This window comes from Puntigrus tetrazona, chromosome 7 (assembly GCF_018831695.1).
Source record: "Puntigrus tetrazona isolate hp1 chromosome 7, ASM1883169v1, whole genome shotgun sequence".
Taxonomy (NCBI): domain Eukaryota; kingdom Metazoa; phylum Chordata; class Actinopteri; order Cypriniformes; family Cyprinidae; genus Puntigrus; species Puntigrus tetrazona.
In genome coordinates this window covers 12,253,162-12,271,736 of record NC_056705.1, presented here as the reverse complement: position 1 = coordinate 12,271,736, position 18,575 = coordinate 12,253,162, and the positions used below count along the sequence as shown (strand labels likewise).

Genomic DNA, 18,575 nt, shown 5'->3' with positions numbered 1-18,575 from the left:
ATCACATGGTACATGGTAGAGTAAAGACATACTTTATGGTTTGCTTATATTTAAAGAACATACGAAAATTAAAAGGAGATCATAAGCCTGTATGAAACGGTTTTGTACTGTTAGTTGAAAATATTCTAAAATCAAATAAGTATTAAAAACCTACACAAATAAAAATTATCAATTTGAATAAAAAAAAAAACATGAAAATGTTACAATATACTTCAGGATTGTATTTTTTTTCCAAGTTAATGAAAAAAAAAGTTTAAAATTAATTCATTTCAATTAAAAATATAATAATAATAATAATAAAAAACATTTAATGGGCGAATGTTACAAAATCTATCACCTGGTCATATTTTACCCCAAAACAAATTCCTTTCATAAAAATACATTTGCATTATGATCATTTTAAATGACACCCAGCCACATTTCATTAACCATTTCTCATTACTATAATGTGTCCAGATGTTTTACTGAGTTTGTAATTCTCATTATTCTAAATGATTCTCGTTACACTGTAATAGAGTAATGAGAAACATCCAGTCCATACGTAATGATATTTATTAAATTATTTATTATTAAATGTTTTGCCACAGACATGTTCCTGACAGGTTTTGTTATTTAACTTTCAAAATGATAAGTCATCAAATTTCCATCTAACACAGGAAGTGATACTTACCTCACCACCCACACAATATTTCACAACAGAAAAGCAAGCAGGAGAAGTCATCTTTAAGTCTCATGTTGATCATTTTATTATATATATTTATAATATGTACAGAGAAGAGAAAACAAGATCAAACCCAGCTATGAAACAGCACCGGGGTGAGCAAGCAAAGAGGGATAGAGAAAGAGCGTGTATATTAGACAGAGAAACTACTAAAGAGGTGCTTGCCATTTTACCATCGCCGTGTCTTAATTGAAAAAAATTAGATGTGCAAATGACATGGGTAAAAAGTAAAAAGACGAAAAGCATAAGAACGCTCCATCACATTCATAAGTAACCACCCCCCCGCCCCATACCCTTCATCTTTCCGATAAACCCCACACATTACCACAAAATTCATAGATCTAAAGACAGCAGAAAACAATGACCCCTCCGAACGCGTCCCCAAAAAAAGCACTTGTTTAGTGTGTGAATGAGTGCAGGTTTAAATGAGACTTGGTTTTCACACAGACGAAACGCAGGATCCACGACGGACCGGTTTTAAAATCAAAGGCATGTTCCCAAACGCAGTTGCCCCTTGCCCGTCCCTCCTTCCCAGCCATTGCACACATATCCCATTATCCCTGCTACTGCTCCCTCCATCCCGACGCTACCGGGTTCACTTACAAAGCGGTACAAGCAAATCCAGCACACAATATAAGTGATGAGAATGTGCGGTTACGTTGGCATCAGCGGATGTTAGCGGTGTAAAAACTAGATTACACTGGCTCGGTGAGCGAAAGTGATCTAATATCACGATGGTGAGACTAGTTAAGATCAAGTGATGCACTAATACTAATGAATTTCACGAAATCTACGTTTCTAGATCCACGTTGTACATAATAAAACAGCCAGGTCAAAAACACTGTCATCAGACCAATCATTTGCAGTTTTTCTGTTTTTTTGTTTGAAAATGCTGATAAGATTGAGTTGCAACCGTGTGGAGTAGAGCGCAGGATCCATATAAACCTCCGAAGGCAACGTCTAAGTTAGCTTCTAGACCTTTAAAGATCCATCTGTAGGTAGATTTGAAAGCTAGAATCTAAAGTGTACAAATATTTCTCATTAAAGAACATGGGAGGTCATATCCGGTCTGCTGATCTGGACCAGTCAATCCCAATATTCCTAGATGTAATACACAAACACACAGCACGCTAAACCGGATCCATGGAACTACCACGCTTTCATCTGGCGAAATTAAGGCCCTTCACAATTATGTAAATCTATTTATCGTGTGTAAATAAATACAAAACGCACGCACAAAGCATGATGGGCTGTTTTTGGCAGCAGCGACGACTACGGATTGGACGTCTCAATAAGGTGGTAAAACGACACCAAATTATAGATCTGAGGTTTCGAACCAAAGCCACAAAACTGCTGACCTCGATGTGTCGAGATGGTGTTCGAGCATTCGTTTTGAGCCTGCGGTGGCCGAACACTCAAAATTAGCAGAGGTCATTGAGGTAACAGAGGGAACAGTAGCTTTCATCAGACCTGCCTTAAGCCTAGACCCCCAAAATCCAGATTGTGAACAAAAAAAACACCTCTATCCGCCCCTTCCCTGACCAGACTATATCAATGACAGCAGTAAGCCTTTGTACAAGCCTTCATTAGAAAAACAAAAACCTACAGAAAAAGAACAAAAACAAAACTCAAATCAGTTTTAAAAATCACCATAATAACAATAATATATTAGTAGGATGAGAACAAGTATAGAATATTGCCGACTTTGTATGCAGTTGACTTCCTGTCGATTCAGCCTCAGAAGCCATGCTTTCACTCCACAAAACCTCATTCAAGTGACGACGAGTGAGAGAATTACAAACACTAGAGAGACGGGTTCACGTTCCTAACGCAACCTCGCTAGCCGTTTAAAAGGAGGATTTGAGAATCGTCCCTAAATCTGCTCTCATTTGTTTTTATGCATGAACGTATGACTGTACTAAAGCTCCATCCTGGACTTTGAGCACAGAGGGCGGGGCTATGGATGTGGGTGGGGTTATTAATGTGCACAGGGAGGAAAAAGGGGTGAGGTGTCTTACACAAAAGAATAGACTAAGGAGAATAAAAAACAAGACTATGGTGTCATAAGTGAAGCCGTAAGGCTGTTAGACGTTGGCTCTTAATGCAGTGGTTCCTCCCGTGAGAATGCTTTTTTTTTTGGTATGTGTATGAGAAAATGTGTTTGAGAGGGAAAGGGATGGTTGTGTGCGTGTCTGTGTGTGCGCTCAGGCTCTTCAACAGCAGCCGCCACCAGACTGCCGCACAGGAGTGCTCTCGATTTTCAGGTTGGGCTTGTCTCCTCCGGTTGTTGCTCCAGGGCCCATGCGCTTCTTGATCTCAGCAGCCATAGTCATGAAGGCCTGCTCCACATTCGTGGCATTCTTAGCGCTCGTCTCAAGGAAGGGGATTGCTAAAGAGTCGGCAAATTCCTTGAAGGTAAAAAGAAATCAGAGTGAGGCACTTCAAAATGTTGTTGGTTTGTCTGCCCAACCTTATGCTTGGCACTCATGTATAAAAAGGCCCTTGCACACGAGTCTGATATTTTCATATGCATTTTTCAGTTTTTTTGCATTCATCATCCTCTACTATCAAAATTCTTGCAAGAGGTGCTAAAACGCATAAAATAAAACCCAGTCTGAATTTCCAAGGCAGTGTGTAAACATGACTGACACAAGGTGAGGTCTTTTATTTTTCAACATTAGTATTTCTCAGTATGCAATGGCCTTTAATGTCAAAACGTTCATCAACTGATTTCAAACCGCCTGTCCTTAAAGCTACGATTACAATTATCTATGCTAACAGGAATTTTGCATGAGTAAGAAACATTTTGGATTCAAGTTTTGTTTTGTTTTTTTTCACACAAAATCACTTTACTGACCAACAGAAAACAGTCAGTTATACTCATTAAACTGTCAACAAAAGACCTCTTTTGCTTATGAAATTTTGATTACATTTTGCTAACGTGACTAGTGTTTTAAGTGGCTACAGTCGAAATGAGTTCAAACCCAAGTCTTTCAATGCAAGTTTAAATCAAAGTGCTTAGAACAAGCTGCACATTTTGATGTATCGTTCATGTCCAAAAAACAAATGGTGCGAGGCTGGTTAAACATTAAGTTGAGGTTTATTCAAATCTCTTAGCATGAGCAGCAGTATTAGCAGGGGTGAGTGTATTATTATGCTACCAATGTCACAAAAATGGGAAGCAGTTGGGCTTGAAAAGTCCACTAGTTTTGATTCAAAAAAATTAAAACGGGAACAGAGATTTCAAATCAGAAACTAATACAGATCAGATGTGTCAATACCTTGGCTGTTGTGTAGTCCACTACTTTCTTGGTGGTAAGGTCGCATTTGTTCCCCACCAGCAGCTTGTTAACGTTCTCGCTTGCGTAGCGGTCTATTTCCTGTAGCCACTGTTTCACGTTGTTATACGATTCCTTTAGAGACAGCAGGGAAGAGAACTCTCAATTTCAACCTTTCGTATGATAAATGAAGACGTGTTATACAGGACTGATACTGTAAACTAAAACTATTCAAATCCAGTAACTGAATTAAAGCTGAAATCAAATATAAATATTAGTTGGGAAAACAAACGAAAATTGGAAATGCGTATGAAAACTCAAACTAAGTTTAAAACGAAAGCTGAAAATACAAAAATAAATGCATTTCATCAGGCAAGAGTGGATTTTTGAGGATAACATCAGCACAGTCTACACAGTCTAAATGACCTTGAGACTTTTAACTGCAATTGATTCATTATCAATTCGGCTGCAAATTGTGTGTTATTAAATTACGACCAAACAAGTCGGGAGGATTTCTGATGATGTCTCACCTGATCCGTGACATCATAAACCACAATGATACCGTGAGCTCCTCGATAGTAACTGGAGGTGATGGTTCGAAATCTTTCTTGCCCTGCGGTGTCCCACTATAAAAAAGGAGGAAAGAAAATAGATACCTTAACGTAATGTCAAACAAAGCGTGTTTCTAATAAAGGTTTGGCCCCATTTTCACATGTACAATGCGATGACTTGCTAGATTGATCTACTAACCCAAGAAAGCAGGTCATCATCATCATCATCGTGTACTGGAGTGCATTCAAGAGACCGTCATGCTATCGCAGATCATGTGAAAAATGAGTGTTATGAGGGACTTACAATCTGTAGCTTAATGGTTTTGCCATCAAGTTCAATGGTGCGGATCTTGAAGTCCACGCCTATGGTGCTGATGTAGCTCTCAGTGTATGTGTCATCCTGCAGGAGCAAAGAGAACCGAAGCATTTACATTTGTGCATACACTACGTCTACTATAAAAATATAAAAATACAATCAGTCAGTGCTACATTATTTGCAGGTTTTCAGTTGATTTTTAATGAATGTTTGGCAGCGAAAGCTGACAAAACAACCCATCTGTGCCTGTACTCACGGCAAATCTTAACAGAAGACATGACTTCCCGACTCCGGAGTCACCAATGAGGAGTAGTTTGAACAGGTAGTCACTGAAATTAAGAAAAACAACAATACATTAAATACACCAGATCAATTTAAACTTTTTCAACTATATTATATATATATATATATATATATATATATATATATATATATATATATATATATATATATATATATATATAATATAAAATAAAATATATTCTATAAACTATTCCATAGCACTGTCATAATGTTATTGTACTTACAACGTATACTACAGTATTTATTATTAATATTTCTTACTATTATTAATATTACTTTACTTTCTTTTACTATTAACTTATTTCATTTGCATTTATTTTTAGTTTTTGTTTACATTTTTTAATCCAAGCTTTCAATAAAAAAAAAATCTAAATTGAATTGAAAAAAAACATACATACATATTCATATACACTGCTACAGTAGTTACATTAGTCATGATAAGCATACAATACGTCAGAGTTAACAGGTAGCTTATTGTAAATAATGTGGTTTAGCTTGGCTCATCTGAAAATAGCTTTGTACACAGTAAGACCAAAATCAAAGACTGTAAACATTTTTTTTTCATATTGATTGGTAGGAATGTTTGTCCTGTTACGTTATTACATCAATGACACTACATTATAGTCTTGAACTCATCATATAACTCGTTAAATTAGGTTATCATAGGGGAAACTGATTTTAAAAGTGGCATCGGTCTTGCTGAAATGTTAACTGATTTGGAAACAAGTTGCAAAATCAACTGCTATTTTCAAAAACCGACAGCGACGAATCTGGCTCACATCGATGGTGAAGTAGGTACACAACAAAATCAGCATAAACAAAGTATCACCTGCCACCAGCTCAAAATACAGCTGAGCCAATCTGATTCCAGCGATGGCTGTCGCAACGAGGGACCTATTCTGGTTTCTGAATTCAAGTACTAACATTAGACAGGCTGAGAAATGTTGCGTCACACAACAGTTGTGAAGCAATCATGACTCTCAGCATGCTATTGATACACAGAGCACCGTGTCAAGAAATGGAAAGCGGTGTTATAGCCAAGAAACATTTCAGTGTTCAGTATTATTTTGTTTAACAGGCACATTTTAGTCAAACACTTCCCGCAAGCAAAACAACAACTTAAACTGGATATTAGCGGGGTGACCAATGCTGACACAGATATATTTTAATTCATTTAAATAAGGAAAATGATTTCGAAAGCGTACAGCTTCGCCATTTACAACGCAGAAAGGAAGTGAAATCTGTTTGTTTGAGCATCCTGACTATGTCGGACACATCAACATCGGCTACAGTTTTGGGGGCGGGACTACCCGTTCAACTGACCAATGGCGAGCGTTTCTGAAACGTGCTCGCGTTCTTTTTCTGCCAGTGAAACGGATGCGCTCAAAAGACGTCAATACTCGAACCAAAGACGTCTTTGCGCGAATTGCGAGCTGAACGCGCGCTACGCGACGAACGCGAAGCTTCTCCTCGTGACCTCTTCCAGCTGTAAAACTGATTTTCCATTCGCGGGCCTAATAAAAACCACATGACACCCGAACGCCTCGCAACGGCAAGCACGTATGCGGTTCAGAGCACCCTGTGCGTGCACTCAAAAGCCATACGCGCTTATACTTAAGGTCCATTCTGACAGCCCGGCGTCAGTAAGCTAATGACGTCACTCCGTCGCAACGCAACGCTCCAAAATGACGTCACACGATACGGCAAATGCTAAAATTACGTGCTACAAACGCCACGCAACGACCGTTTCGCATTTTAAACGCACAGCGGCGATAACGGCACCCGTCGGGGGCCAGAAGCAGCCTAAATAAAGGCCGAACGGGCAAACATCATTTGAATTCGGCCGTTAGCTCCGGACGCTGTTAACGTTAGCCGCCGAGGCTAGACAAAGCTACTCGCACTGACGCTTCGTGACCGTACAAACACCGACGTCCGCCACACCAACCCGGCCGACAAATACTCACTATTCCGGATTCATGGTGTGTTTGCGTCGTTGTCGTTCGGGTTCAGCAGGAGATCGGACTCGTTTCTCCGCGAGAAGAGGTGATAATGATGAAGAGGATGACTTGTAGGTCTGGAATCCCGAGGCACTGGGGCAGCGTTCTCCGATTTAGCCCCTCCGATCACACCTCAATACGGTCTTCTCGTTGGATTCAGTCACTTGACGGACATTACTGACCATATAGCGCAAAACACTGTTATTTTGTTCTGCTTTTCTTCCTTCCTTCCGATCTGCCCCTCGCTCGAAGTACAAGATGGCTGCGCAGGTGCGGCAGTGACATCAGATGACGTGGCATCACGGACTGATCTCGCAGAAACAAGCCAGAGATTCGAGATATTCAACAAATCAAGTGAACTTATGAACTTATAATATGTACGGAAAACCAGCTTATGGGCATTTTACACGCATGTTGCTCAAAGCAAAATGGTATATCAAATAACAACTGTATTTAATAACATAGTTGAGGATCATCTTTATTCAAATTCAAATCATCTTTATTGTGTTTTTTATTCGGGTATAAAAACACAAATTTATTAGTGATTAAAAATTATATATATTGACATGACAATATGATCAAACAGTCACACATTTTTATTGACATATATATATATATATATATATATATATATATATATATATATATATATATATATATATATATATATATATATATATATATTATTGAAGTGCTTAGATATTAGAAAGATTTAAATAAACACACACACACACACACACACATATATATATATATATATATATATATATATATATATATATATATATATATATATATATATATATTGACATGACAATATGACAATCAAACAGTCACATATTTTTATTGATGTTTAATATATAATTTATTGAAGTGCTTTGATATTAAAAAGATTTAAAAATACACTACAAGCCAAACTGATGTACAATAAAATATATAATTTATTATATATATATATATATATATATATATATATATATATATATATATACATATAAACTGATGTATATATATATATATATATATATATATATATATATATATATATATATATATATATATATATATATATATATATATATATATATATATATATATATATATATATATATATATATATTAACACAGTGTAGAAAAAGTAGAAAAATATGAACCACAATATTATGTTTAGAGAAATATGTATCATGCTTAAATTAATATAAATTCTCTCGTGAACCTTTATCTTTTATGTCACTTGTGAAACCAAAATCTCTTTATAATACTAGTTACGTGTTAATAAATGCACAGTGTGGGCTCATTTATCATATTAAATTTTAATGCACGGCAGGTCTTCTTCCCCATCCTTTTCCTTCTGTTCACTCTCAGGTCTGGAATAGAACAAAGCCACCCACAGGTTTAGGCAGGTACATGCTGTTTACATCATCCTCTCCCCCTCGGGCTCCAGGGTCCCTGCGCTGTCCTGGTGATCACTGGCTGCCTTCAGACCCAGGTTGATGTAGTGGTCCTCGTTGCTGGCCTCCAGGGTTGGAAGCTCAGATAGAAGTGCTTTGAGGCTCTGGCCCAGCTCTCCAAATCCTGGCCTCTGAGAGGGATCTCTGTGCCAGCAGCTCAGCATAAGCTCATATCTGACAGAGGAAGAGTCAAAAGAAGAAGAAGGAGAGCAGCAAAGAGAGAACACAAAAAGCACTAGTTTAAAACTCCTCTTGCCATTTATGCTTCTAAACCATGCACAAAACATTCTTATATCCTATGATTTATAAGTCAGTTTTTTTCCAAGGCAATTTTTTGTGATGTTTTGATTTAAAAAAAAAAAAAAAAAAAAAAAAAAAACTGCTTACAATTTACTGTCATTCTTCGCTTTTTTGAGACGGTGTCCATTTTCCAGGAAGTCCAGGAGCTCATGACCAGAGATGCCTGGATAAGGTATCTTCCCTCTGGATGTGATCTCCCACATGGTTATTCCAAAAGACCACTGTGAGACATAAATATATAAATATTTTGGGGTTTTTTTTAGAGTTTGTTGGTGGGCAAATCTTATAAAAAGCATATCTAGGTTGTGTTTTGTTTTTTGTGTTTTACAGACAAAAACAAACACTTTTTTTATATATAAGAAACAATTTTAGGACCATTTCCAACAGTTTAAGTTTAACTAAATGTTTAAGTCACTTCTTTATTATTATTTAACTCAAATTAAAGGAATAGTTCACCAAAATATACAATAATCACTTGCTAAATAAAGGATCCTCTGCAGTGAATGGGTGCCGTCAGAATGCGTCCAAACAGCAAATAAAAGCATCGTAATAATCCACAACCTATCTACACTCCATCAATTAACATCTTGTGAACTGAAAAGCTGCTCATTTGTAAAACATTTCTCTTCCAATTCAGATAAATCAACTTTTAACCGGAGAAAGCAATATTACAGATAGAGAACTTGCATTTTCGATGGAACCAATGGTTTTTATGCAGAGCATCCACTGGTTTTCATTTTTGAGTGAACTATTCCTCTACTGCAAAACACTGCAATTAAATACATTTTAAAAACATTTATTAACATTTTATTTCCTGTAAGGTTGAGAAGTGGGGTCTGAAATGTTCTGTAAGAGGGAAAAATCCTTCTGATTGGCAGGTTTCTTCGGTTTGTAATGTGACACCTAAGTCACTCATTTGTACATTAGACATTAGTGAACGGTTTATATAAATATTGCATTAGAAGCATAAATAAGACTGACCACATCACTCTTGGTGGTGTATAAGAAGTCAGACAGACTCTCTATAGCCATCCACCTTACAGGCAAGCTAACGTCCATGTTCTTCTGCCTATAGTAGTTACTGGAATAGATGTTCTTAGACAGGCCGAAGTCAGCCACACAGACATGCAGGTCATCCCCCAACCTGTGAAACCAAACTATGTGTGTGAGTCCAGCACCGGGTAAGTACGGGAAAAAAACATTTTGTTCATCATTAGGCGTGGCTTTCTTCTTTATTCAACGCAAGTATTAACAGGACATTATTGCGTAATGTGCTCTCTGTCGCCCTCCTGTGGACTCACATGCAATTGCGGGCAGCCAGGTCTCTGTGCAGGAAACCCTGAAGGCTGAGATACTCCATTCCTGCAGCAATGTCAATCATGAAACCCAGAAGACTCTGATGAGGCACAAACTGGGCAGAAGAAACCCGTATAAACGACTCAATGTATATAATCAGGTGTTTTTTTTTTTGTATAAAACGAGAATAAAAAGAATGAGAAGTCTAAGAGAAAGGGCTGTAAATATGCAAACTGACCATGGGGACATCCCCGTAGCGGGTCGCTCTGAGGAAGCTGTGCAGATCTCCGTGCTTCATGAAGGGAAGAATAACAAGAGGTACATGGAAAGAGGACCCCGGATCCGGTTCTAGTGCGACCCCTGGTGAACACAAATAACCGTATCCTTGAGTAGCGTTCATCTCTGGAGAAAATCAGTGATGTTCAGTTATATTAAAATGCCGTCTCATCCACTTTATCTTGCAACGCGAAAGTAAACTGTTTCATCTGAATGCACGAGACTTCAGATTCATTAAGGAAGACTTGTAGAAAAATATAGGTAGGCCTAAGTAAATTAAACAAAAAGCTATTTGCGTTACAAAGTGTGTTTATTATTATAATAATAAATAAAAATAATATATTAACAGTAACCAACATGCAATATCAAGCAGAATAGACTGTTTTCAATCAGACTTAAAATGGCCTTGCTCGTTCTCTTATTATTATTATTATTATTGGTTCTTAATTAATGTGAATATACCTCAACCGCAAACAAAATCAGTCATTATTAACCAATCCTCATTATACTGGATACCATGCGATTATTTTTTTTCCCCATAAAACACAATAGGAGCATTTGAAGAATCTTGCGTATGTAGTAGGCTATATAATAAATAATTATAGGGTATACAAAAAAAAAAATTTATGAATCGTTTCCATTTTAGACGCACTGTTCCTTTAAAGGCCGTCACTACATACTGCATGACCTTGAATGGCTGCTGAGCATCATGGTACTGGACAGATGCCAATTGCATTATTACACATCACAGTTGCTATGATCCATTTAATTCTTACAATGGTAACACCCCCCCACCACCCATAATTCTGCAGGTCAAAGACAAGCGGGAGGTGAAAGTCAAGCGTATCCCGCTGATAACGTGCAGCTACAGGCATCACCAGAGGAACTTGTGGAAGTTCACACTTTGCCCTTGGTCAGGCCTATACAGGCCACAGATGACCAGTTTCCATGGAAACGTCTGCGCCCTTTGAAATCAGGTTATCCGAAACACTCCACTCCGGCTACTTATAAATTATACATTTTAGCCTAGATTTCAAACATGAAATAATCATTTGACTCAGGAGCGACATACCGAGCAATTTAACTACATTCACATGATGAAAATGCTTCATAATTTCTGCCTCCTTCAGAAAGGACTCCAGATCTTCTTTACTGTGGACTGCACCTACAGCACAAACAGGAATGTTTAGTGACATGAATTATTTCTAAACGAAGATCTCACTTTTTAACTTATTATCAGAGTCTCATATTTTACTGTTACTTGCTCGGTGCATGATATACCTTTCAAGGTTTTCACTGCCACTCTGATATCTTGTCCTTTCTGAGTGGAAAATACACCCTCGTAGACAGCCCCAAACTCTCCTGCAGATGGAGAAATTCCAGTGTAAGAATCCATATGCAGAATTCATTTTTAAAATGCAACCCCAATTACAAGAAAGTTGAGACATTTTGTAAAATACAATAAAATAAATCTAAATTTAATTGACAAACGTACAAAGATGACCTACGTTTTCACTGACCAACTGAATATTTCGTATATATAAAATAATTTCGATTTCGGGGATAAAGCAATAAATGCAAATAAAATGTTCAAATAATTAGATGTTATATATGCATACCATTTTCAAATACCAATTAAGGTTAGGTCAAAATATGGAAATGAAATACAAAAAAAAAGAAAATAAATATACATTTATGCATATGAGTATATTTACATCTATATAAAAGTTTCCATTTATGATAAAAAGAAATATAAAATACACAATCTGTGTATAGGTGTATAAGTGTAGGATACACTACCAATCAAATATTTGGATTGGTATAATTTTTAATTTCTATTTGAGCGTTTTACAAGTTATATATTGTTTTTAAATTGCATATTTTAAATGACAACTTTTAAAATGATTTCATATACTGGTTTGCTGTTCAAATAACGTTTAATTATTATTATTATTATTTAGTGTTGATATTGTTGGTATGAACTGCTTACTTCACACTGGACACGTTGAATAATTTACGTTACATTAAGAATGTTTACATTACCAATAAATAATAATGGATGCATTTCAAACTTTGTATACACTGCATGTATACACCTTTCCCAAGCTTTTGGCCCATTTTCAGCTTCGTACGCTCCACCATCACATCTCTAAGATCGCACAGCGGCCCGTCGCTCATCTCAGCTGATTCTGACACAGAAAGACAGAGACACATAGCTAAAACAGAGAGTGGAAAATACCAAAAAATGACCTAAAATAGCTCAAAAGTGCCATCAGAAGTCAGAATGATTCTCACCATATTATAAGTTCATACACGTTTTTGGGTTTATTACCTTACTGCATTAAAACTGGGTAGAGATTATGACATTTCAATTATTTAAATAACAGTGTTGAAACAAATTTAAAAATGTATGTTTTTCTCTGAACCCCTTTTCTATATAACCGTATGCATTTTGACGCTATTTTAATGCTTTTATTGAGTATTTGTTTTATTATCTGTAACACACTTGGCATGAGTCAGAGTTGTCGGAAATGCGAACGTATAGATGGCAGGGACGAACAGCAAAACTGACTTCTCATTGAAACGTACTTGTGGAATCAGTATGCAGCTGTTCATATCCATAGTCGCTCTGAGACACTTCCTCTCCAAGTGTTGTACTTCTGGGAGGACAAGGCTTACATTCAGCACTCTGAGTCTGATCACAGCTGCTCACCCTGAAAGCTGAATGAAAATGGTCGTTTTAACTGTGTATACAAAACTGGACGCTGATCTAAAAATGCTTTATGAGCTCACGTAAGGATTTGCAAGACCCCAGATTATAATCCACATTCATTTTATGGCTTTATAGCCTACTCTAAAGGTTTTTGTTTTAGTAAACAGAGTTATTTCTATTTATGTTTCTATACAAGAAAATATAGAAGCCTATGTTGCCGTAGCATGATATATAAAAAGTTAAATAAAAAAGGGAGATACACACTCTTGTAAGATTGCAACTCACAATTGGGTTTAGAAGAAAAGCAAGAACTCTGAGATATAAACTCCACATTTTTAATGAAAATTTTCACATGGAAAAGATATAAGTAGACTCACTGTTGACTGGCTCCGGTTGAGCAGTGTATACTTCTTCTTGAGGACGTCGATATCGAGTTACACCAGATGTGGATACCAGCTCAGTTTCTTGACCTCCACTGAACACATACGCACGAAGCAGCAAACAATATATTTTATGCAGCGCAGATATATTCAATCGCACTAAGCAGAAAACGCTATTGATTTGCTAAAAAGCTAATTTAAGTGACTATTATTCTAAATATTTTGTAGCATGTAGGTTAGTTTATGTCGGACAAGCATACGAATGCATAAAAATGTGCATTTTTTAAATACAGCATGTTTACCTGAGCTTGTGACGCTTCACAAAGATGAAAACAACAGCAATGAGAATGAGAAAAAGCAGAGCAGAACACACTAGACCAGCGGTTAGGACAGGAGAGGGAGTGGAGTCAGAAGCGGACCACAGGCTGCTTGAGGGTCTTACTGAAACACACAATTTTACCACTCTATATATATATATTACTGTAAACACAAAAACATATAAATACATTTTAAAGGACAATGTCAGTAGAGTAGTGCAAAAATTATCTTTTTATGAACTTATATGAATATAAATTATATGACTATAAATATATACATTTGAATATTTTCAAAATATCTGCTGTATGTGTGTGTGTGTGTATATATATATATATATATATGCCCCTCCTCTTTATTGTCACCATCACCCCGTCATTCACACTCCCGACACACACACAGGCACACCTGATATATATATATATATCCTATAGGAAGGGTATATATATATATATATATATATATCTGACATATTAATTATGCACAATACAAACCATATATTTTGTAAACAAAACCTTTTAATTTTGTATGCGATTAATCGCAATTCATAGCACTAATTATATTATACTTTATTACATTATGGTATTAGGGATTCCAAGGATTTGACAATTTTTTTACAATTTAGAAAATGCTTTATGAAGATTGTGTATAATTTAGCTTTGTTGGCATATGAATTCTAAACATATTTCTTTTTCTCTCTCTCTCTCAATTCTACTTAGATTGTAAAGTATAACATTGTCTCACCTTCTGAATGGGTTCGGTCTGTCTGGTGTTGTGTATCAACGACACATAACCCCTGCGGCGGACTCCACGTCCCATTTCTTCGACACTCTATCTTTGTGCCGTTGATCTCCACAGAACCGTTCACACACGCTCCTCTCTGCAACCCTCCTGCCGCTGTTTCCTCAAATACTATTTGGTTCCAAAGAAGCGTTGGGCATTTTAGGAAGAACACCTGGATCGAAGCAATAAAAGTGCACTTGCCGCTGTAGCTAAATCCCAGGTAAAAACCCTTCTGAGAGATCTTTCCCAATTTAAGGCCCTTAGCATGGCTCAGGTGCTCATCCTGAGGAAGAGCATCAGGAAATGGATGCAGGACTGTGATATTGAGAAGAGGTTGTCTTTGTGGTTTTCTAAAGTACTGAAAGTGCCTTTGGCTCGATTCTCGCACATAAATATAAATAGACTGCTTGTCTGCCTGAGCAAAACTTAGGTCCAAAAAAAGTTCATGGGCATCTTGTTTGGGGATCCAGTTGGTCCAAAGTGTTTTGGGATCCTTATTCAATTCTGGGTTACAAGCCTGGTAGACAGTGTGTGTGTAGTTCTTTCCAAGCTGCATTTGTGTCTCCTTCCACTTACATTGACCAAAGCAAAGAAGCAAATCAATATTTTGATGCATTATTCATTTTTCAATTATTAAAAAATGACCAGCGTTAAACAACACATCTGCTATTCTGTTGTATTTGTTTATTGACTGTTTAAAATAATAAACTCTTATCTGTATAAATAATTTGTAAAAGATTATAACCTATTTTATTCAGCGAGAAACTAACATGAAAACATGTATAATGTTAGAAAATATACCAATATTAAAATGTTATATATAAATGCTGATATTTTGAACTTTCCGTTCATCAAAGTACTTTCATTTGTTCTTAATCAGCATATTAGAATGATTTCTGAAGTATCATGTGACACTAAAGACTGCTAAAATTCAGTATTGTCATCAAAGTACTAAGTTACATAAAAAATACATAGCCTAAAATAATAGTAACAAAAATGTAAAATGCATTTATTACACAAAAATTGAAAATATGAACATTTTTATACATTGCCTATTATAAATCATAGCAAAATTAACTTTAAGTAACAGACTTTCTTCGTTAAAATCATTGCTTTAGGGACACAAAAGCCAGACCTTTATGGAAATACCCAAGTACAAAAAACTAACTTACAGCTTTTGGCGGCGAGAATGTCCATTTTAAACTTCGCTGTTTGCTTGAATCAAATACTTCTTCTAAAAAGAAACGCACTTTTATAGAGGTTGATTATATTTACATAAACCACGATAGAAGTAAACTGCTGTACACTTACCTCTGATTGGTGTTGGCTGTGCGGAGACAACCAATGAAATGGATAATAAAATATAAAACATTGAAAAGCTTCTTTTTAAAGTTAGTCACTCGACGTAAAGAATCTTTATTTTAAATGCGCATAGACCCAATATTACTACTAATGTTTTAGATATCTTTCTTTGATTGCAGTCCAGCACCCAGTGGGATATCCAACTCGAAACCTTTCTCGTTTCAAAAAGTTTATTTTCAGGTATTTCGTCACTGACAGAAAGGAAAATAAAGGGAAAAAAAAGACATTAATAGTCCGGTTTTTGTTCCATTGCACTGTCGAAGTAGCTGATTACGTGCTTCTTTTATAGAAATGTTGTGCAAGACTGTGGTATATATGGAATTTTAGAGAAATAGTTATGTGCTGATGTTTCCATTTAACAGGGAACTGAAATATACACCATCAATAAACTTCATCTAATATCTAACTATTAGCTTTCAGTATTTGTTACCTGTATTTGTTACCAGTATTTGTTTTCTGTATTAGTTTTATAACAATTTACAAAAAAAACACTCCCTACAACTCATCTTGTTGACAGAGAGATGATTTTTTTTAATATATGTGTGTGCATCTACATCTAGGCTTGATTTAACACATTTAAGACACTTGCCACGGTGAATCAGTGTATTTTGGTTGGAGATTCAGCTCTTAAAATTATGCCAAGAGCTCACTCTAAACCTGCACTTTCTGGAGTCCAGTGACGTTAAGACCCTTGGCACATACCGATGATGACCTATTTCCTTTAAAACAAAACTGCACAATACTTTATTGTTCTCGTTTCTGTCCGACAACCACCAGATTGGATGCAGTACAGAATTTTAAAACAATTTTATTTCCCAAAGACGTGTCAGCTGCGTTAGCTGGCATCAGCTGACTTTTCAAAAACAATTCGCTGTCAAATAATGACATTTCGAACAGTGTAAACAGGGCCAAAGATAATATCAAAGAGCTGAGACGCTCTAAACAACCATTCACTCAAAAAAGCTATCACACACTCATTCTTTAAAGGAGAAATTCTGAACTGCTGAAGTACTTTTGCTTTTGCATTCTGTCTGTACCATACATAGATGAAAAATGATGTTGTACAATTGTTGTGCTATTTTGTCTGTTTTTTAGTTAAATGCATGGCTTACATAACAGAAGGTAACCTCTTTGTAACAGCAGTGTCTTTTAAAACTCCCGATCCTTCTTTTATACTTTTACTTATCTTTAAGAAACCTTAAAAACACTGCAGCAGCTGGCTTATACAAACAAGTTAAATAAGATAATAACACTGCAAAGGTCACATGTATATAGTTTTTTCTGAAAACGTAAAACAAGAACTGCTGTCAGAAGGCTAACTGTCTATTTTACTTTTTTCAGACAAATATTCTGAGACTAAAAATGTCTCTAAAAGAAAACAACTTTAAATCCTCCATGAAATGAGCACTGATGCTGCTCAGACTTTTCAACGTGAGAACTGAGAATTCATCTAGTCACATCTCCTTGTCATTTCTTCTGATATGGTCCACACACACACACACACACACACACACACACACACACACACCCCACTAGTCCATCAGCACAGTGTTTAAAAGGAGACGGTCCTGTATAAAAGCAGGTGCATGGGTTCCCCTCACTGTAACACACACTTCTCTTTCCGACTTCCATATTTCCTGCGCCTCATTTCTAGTCCTCTCTCCAACCTCTCGTCTTCTTCAAGAGCCCTTGAAAATGAGAAGATATGTAATGAATATAGCATGTAGAATATGGTTCTATTTTGATATTTTTTTTAAATGTAATTCATTTCATTGATAGGGATGTCTTGGCTTCACGAGAAACATTTCAATTTTGGACAAGAAACATCTGGAGTATATTTTGTAATGTGTATGAATCTCACCCTCTCTCTTTGGCGTCTATATCATGCACGAGTTCGTCTCTCTGGTTGACTAACGATACCAGCTCCTGCAACAACAGCTGCTCTCTGGTTTTATGGGCCTGGGTTTTCTTCCATTCTTCAAGCAAGACAAAAAAGGATAATAAGAGATACCACATGCCACAAATGATAAAACTACTATCTTCAGTGTGTAAAAACACATGCATATGCTCCTGATCATGCGCATTTTCTTAGCCATACGGATCTCCATTTCACTTATATTTATGCAAGAACAGTCATACCTTCCACAGCCATTAAATCCTGCAGCTCTTTCTTTAGCAGCTCAAACTTCCTCTCCAAATCTTGCTCTTCTTGTCTGCCACAAAAAAAGGAATGATAACTATTAAAAAATGATCTTAAATCAGCCTCTGTTCGAATGAAACTTTCGAGAGGCCTTCATCTAAATACGTATAGTGAAACAAAATTGGACTAAGCTTGAAAAGACATACAGTAACTGTAGATGGTCTTGTCTCCTGATCAAAGCGTTCTTCTTGTTGACCAGAGTAAACCACTCCTGGATCAATGTCTCTTCTTCTACACGGTCACTACCTGTAAGAGCACGACTTCATCAAATGTACTGCCATTTGCTAAGCTCAAAGCACCATAATCTATCAGAATCTAAAGTTAGTTAATACT

General features: G+C 36.4%; 3 protein-coding genes across 5 annotated transcripts in view; all 3 read right to left on the bottom strand.

Moving 5' to 3' along the window:
- Nucleotides 1-722: 722 nt before the first annotated feature.
- Nucleotides 723-7,431, bottom strand: rab1ba (zRAB1B, member RAS oncogene family a). Its single transcript, XM_043244474.1, has 6 exons — nt 7,134-7,431; nt 5,123-5,195; nt 4,855-4,950; nt 4,530-4,625; nt 4,003-4,134; nt 723-3,129 (listed from the first exon to the last, which is right to left on the bottom strand). Exons 1-6 carry the CDS (start codon nt 7,145-7,147, stop codon nt 2,935-2,937), a joined length of 606 nt encoding a protein of 201 aa, XP_043100409.1. The 5' UTR covers nt 7,148-7,431; the 3' UTR covers nt 723-2,934.
- Nucleotides 7,432-8,580: 1,149 nt separating this feature from the next.
- On the bottom strand, nt 8,581-16,129 carry si:ch73-40a2.1 (tyrosine-protein kinase receptor TYRO3). Of its 2 annotated transcripts, none has more exons than XM_043244471.1 (14): nt 15,992-16,129; nt 15,853-15,914; nt 14,642-15,251; nt 13,885-14,062; nt 13,580-13,677; nt 13,079-13,210; nt 12,586-12,678; nt 11,771-11,851; nt 11,562-11,654; nt 10,452-10,573; nt 10,219-10,328; nt 9,899-10,061; nt 9,005-9,138; nt 8,581-8,791 (listed from the first exon to the last, which is right to left on the bottom strand). In XM_043244471.1, the coding sequence occupies exons 1-14, from the start codon at nt 16,050-16,052 to the stop codon at nt 8,581-8,583; spliced, it is 2,148 nt and encodes a 715-aa protein (XP_043100406.1). In that variant the 5' UTR covers nt 16,053-16,129. The 2 variants fall into 2 exon arrangements, with proteins under 2 accessions (XP_043100406.1, XP_043100407.1); XM_043244472.1 differs by having other exon boundaries at nt 13,885-14,023.
- A 705-nt stretch (nt 16,130-16,834) lies between these two features.
- ehbp1l1a (EH domain binding protein 1-like 1a) overlaps nt 16,835-18,575 on the bottom strand; it is a 33,320-nt gene continuing 31,579 nt past the window's right edge. For both annotated transcript variants that reach the window (XM_043244469.1, XM_043244470.1), the window contains 4 exons: nt 18,389-18,488; nt 18,182-18,255; nt 17,904-18,018; nt 16,835-17,730 (listed from right to left, as the gene is read on the bottom strand). In XM_043244469.1, coding sequence (XP_043100404.1) covers nt 17,640-17,730; nt 17,904-18,018; nt 18,182-18,255; nt 18,389-18,488 — 380 coding nt within the window. In that variant the 3' untranslated portion in view covers nt 16,835-17,639. The remainder of the gene's footprint in view (nt 17,731-17,903; nt 18,019-18,181; nt 18,256-18,388; nt 18,489-18,575) is intronic.

What these genes read in the sequence shown, in the direction of transcription:
- rab1ba (XM_043244474.1), bottom strand. An exon ending in TTTATGATGTCACGGATCAG is followed by an intron (nt 4,135 to 4,529) that starts GTGAGACATCAT and finishes CTGTCTCTAAAG; the next exon opens with GAATCGTATAACAACGTGAA. An exon ending in TGGACTACACAACAGCCAAG is followed by an intron (nt 3,130 to 4,002) that starts GTATTGACACAT and finishes TTTACCTTCAAG; the next exon opens with GAATTTGCCGACTCTTTAGC.
- si:ch73-40a2.1 (XM_043244471.1), bottom strand. Translation starts at nt 16,052, where the DNA reads ATGTTTTATATTTTATTATCCATTTCATTGGTTGTCTCCGCACAGCCA. An exon ending in CATTCTCGCCGCCAAAAGCT is followed by an intron (nt 15,252 to 15,852) that starts GTAAGTTAGTTT and finishes GGTCAATGTAAG; the next exon opens with TGGAAGGAGACACAAATGCA. An exon ending in CTGGCTGCCCGCAATTGCAT is followed by an intron (nt 10,062 to 10,218) that starts GTGAGTCCACAG and finishes TTGGTTTCACAG; the next exon opens with GTTGGGGGATGACCTGCATG.